A 2,873-nucleotide genomic window follows, 5' to 3' on the forward strand; every position below is an offset into this window, starting at 1 on the left:
ATTACATAAACTTCATTTTTATCCTCAAAGAATTCAACCATAACCTCTAAATCTTACTTATAATGTGAGCCCTACAACTAAATAAATTTACCAAATCCAAAAACACACAATTATCTAGTTTTATTATTTTTATTTTTATAATTTTGTTGTTTCTTCTTTTTCCTGCTTTTGTGTGTAATTAATTACCATTTACATTCAATTATTTTGCCAAATATCAAAAAATATCTTCAAGATTTTTCCATGCAAGTAATCCACATATTTTCCTTGATTTATTCACTCCTAAAACATCTTATGAGGATTTGTCTTCTAAGTTGGTAAATTACATTAGGAAGAGGTATAAGTACAACTATATATATTAATTAACAATTACAATAATTAAATAGTATTTGAAAATCATTACTAATCACAAATCTAATATAAATTAGATTAGAATAACTATATGGATAAGACTAATACAGAGTCGGATTTAAGCCAAAAATAAATTTGAAAGAGTTTACACATAATTTAGAGGTTAAAATCTAAATACTCAAAATCTTATAATCTTAACCCAAAACCTAATTAAGAAGCTTTTAAAAGTGTTTTACTTAGTGTTTTAAACAAGCTGTTAAATGCATAGTTAACCTAACAAGAATTTTCTGCACACCAATAACATTAAGAAGTAAACAAATAAGAAAGAAATTATTAAAAACTGACAAAACTAATAAAGGGTGATGAAATGAAAAGAAAGTAACGTATAAGTTTGATACACACCAAAAGCACTCTTTTAACACATAATAAGGAATAAAGGGTAATGAAATGAAAAAGGAAATGGCAATATTCATACAAAATTAATAAAACCTTGAAGCATTCAATTTTTAATGTAATTAAGAGTATCCCAATCGAAGTTCCAAATCCAAATCTTCCTTGGAATCACTAACCACACCTATCTCTAAGTCTAAATCCAAGTCCAAATTCACATTATTTTTTTTCTTCTTCATGAACTTATTTTTACATCCATAATCTTTGAATTCTTTCACTCCAGACAATGGTTTTGCACCCTTCATGCTCGTTGAATCCGTGCTATCTACGACGGTTTCGTTAACTAGCCATTTCTTCATTTCACAAGGTAATGGAGAAGAAACTAAGGATGAAGAAGAGGAATTAGGGTTAGGGTTAAGGTTCAGAAATGGTGACTGACCATGATGATCCATTGGAGGAGGTAATTGTCGTAGCCTGGCTTTATCTCTCCTGTGAACATTCATGTGACCACCCAGAGCTTGAGCTGATCTAAATCCTCTCTCGCAGAAGCTGCAAGTGTAAGATCTTGGCGGCCATGAAAACCCAGATAGATAATCTTCTTCAAAACCTTGATTCGTGGCCATGGATATTCTTCTGGTTTTGAATCAGACCTAGACAAGATAAAAAAAAAAAAAGAAAAGAAAAAAGACAAGAATAATCTAGTTCACATCATGTCAATTTATATAAAGAATCAAAAGAACCCCATCTCTTAAAAAGTTGAGAGTAGAAGAAGGGAGATAGAGGAAATTAATTAAAAGTAACTGAGGGATATACCTGATATATATGGTGATGAAAGGGAGAAGAAATTGAAGTGATTAGATTTGCAGGAAACAGGCCATCAAAATTCTAAGCAAGAAGCTGAAAACCACCCTTGTTTGGTGACTACTTGCTATATATGTAGAACCTTGGCCTTCCAAGTTTTGCCTTTTTGCTAAATGAAGAAAAATATCTCCAACTATTTTCAAAAATGGTTTAAAAAGTACTGTTTTCCAAACAATTTTTACAATGAGAAATAGGACCTGGCCAGATGCCATTGGTCAAAACATCAGATGGTAAGAGGAAAAAGAAAAGGAAATTGTACTTGTTTCTTCCTCAAGCTTGATATCCCATGGCTAATTCTTATCTTCCGTAAGGAAAAAGGAAAAAAATGTTAAATTTTTTTTAGTGGGATATAGATGGATTTTATTAAGAAATAAAATAATTGGAGAATACAAAAACCAAGGTAAAATATAAAGGTTCTTCACTTCCTATACAAAGAAATGAAAAAAAAAAAAAAAACACTCCCAAAAAACTTTCAAGAACCAGAAAATGAAACCCAACAAAAATTAGTGTAAAAATCCATCGATCCAACGTGAAGGCTTTCGGAAACTAGTAAAAACACCGATAGTTTCAACATGCAGCTGTTTGGAGTGTTGAAGATCTGCAAGAATACTCCAAGTTTAAGTCACCTGTTCGTACTCCAAGGTTGACTACGAGGTTCTTCTTCAGTATTGGCCATAGTCTTGCATCAATCCATCTTCTACCAAAGGCTCGATTGTTGATCTGTCAAAGGTAGTAGTTTTGAGTTTCTTGATTACACTTGAGCAATCTCCCTCTAATATTATGCTTTGAAAACTCAGGTCAAAGGCTAAATGAAGTGCTGGATTATAAGCTAGACAAGTTAGTGTTTCAAAAAGAAACTATGAAAAGTTATTTCTTTCTTGTAAAAACATAGTTTTTGGGATTAGATTTGAGTTTTAAGAATTTGTCATTCAAATAAAATACCCCTTTCCTTCCATCACATTTTGACTTTTAATGCTTCTTATCTTTTCAAAATTATTTTGGAAAAAATTTTAAAAATACATTATAAAAAATTTTTGGCTCAAAAATGTTAATAGTTACATTTTCTAGTGGAATAGAGAGTATAATATTCAAGCAATCATTTTAGGTAAGAGATTTGTGTGATATCAAAATTTGGGTTTAAATCTCTAAATTTTTAAAATTATATAGATAGAATCACAATTATAAAGTGCAAATAACTAATATTTGACTGGTATTTTTAATTCAATAAAATATTAAATGCACAAACATTAAATAATTAATCTTTAACTGTTGTT

At 30.1% G+C, this 2,873-nt stretch overlaps 1 protein-coding gene across 1 annotated transcript; it reads right to left on the reverse strand.

Annotated features, from left to right (window-relative positions):
• Window positions 1–827: 827 nt before the first annotated feature.
• Window positions 828–1,719, reverse strand: LOC108475803 (transcriptional regulator SUPERMAN-like). Its single transcript, XM_017777778.2, has 2 exons — window positions 1,552–1,719; window positions 828–1,388 (listed from the first exon to the last, which is right to left on the reverse strand). Exon 2 carries the CDS (start codon window positions 1,359–1,361, stop codon window positions 864–866), a length of 498 nt encoding a protein of 165 aa, XP_017633267.1. The 5' UTR covers window positions 1,362–1,388; window positions 1,552–1,719; the 3' UTR covers window positions 828–863.
• Window positions 1,720–2,873: the final 1,154 nt, after the last annotated feature.

This window comes from Gossypium arboreum, chromosome 3 (assembly GCF_025698485.1).
Source record: "Gossypium arboreum isolate Shixiya-1 chromosome 3, ASM2569848v2, whole genome shotgun sequence".
In the NCBI taxonomy this organism is placed as follows: Eukaryota; Viridiplantae; Streptophyta; class Magnoliopsida; order Malvales; family Malvaceae; genus Gossypium; species Gossypium arboreum.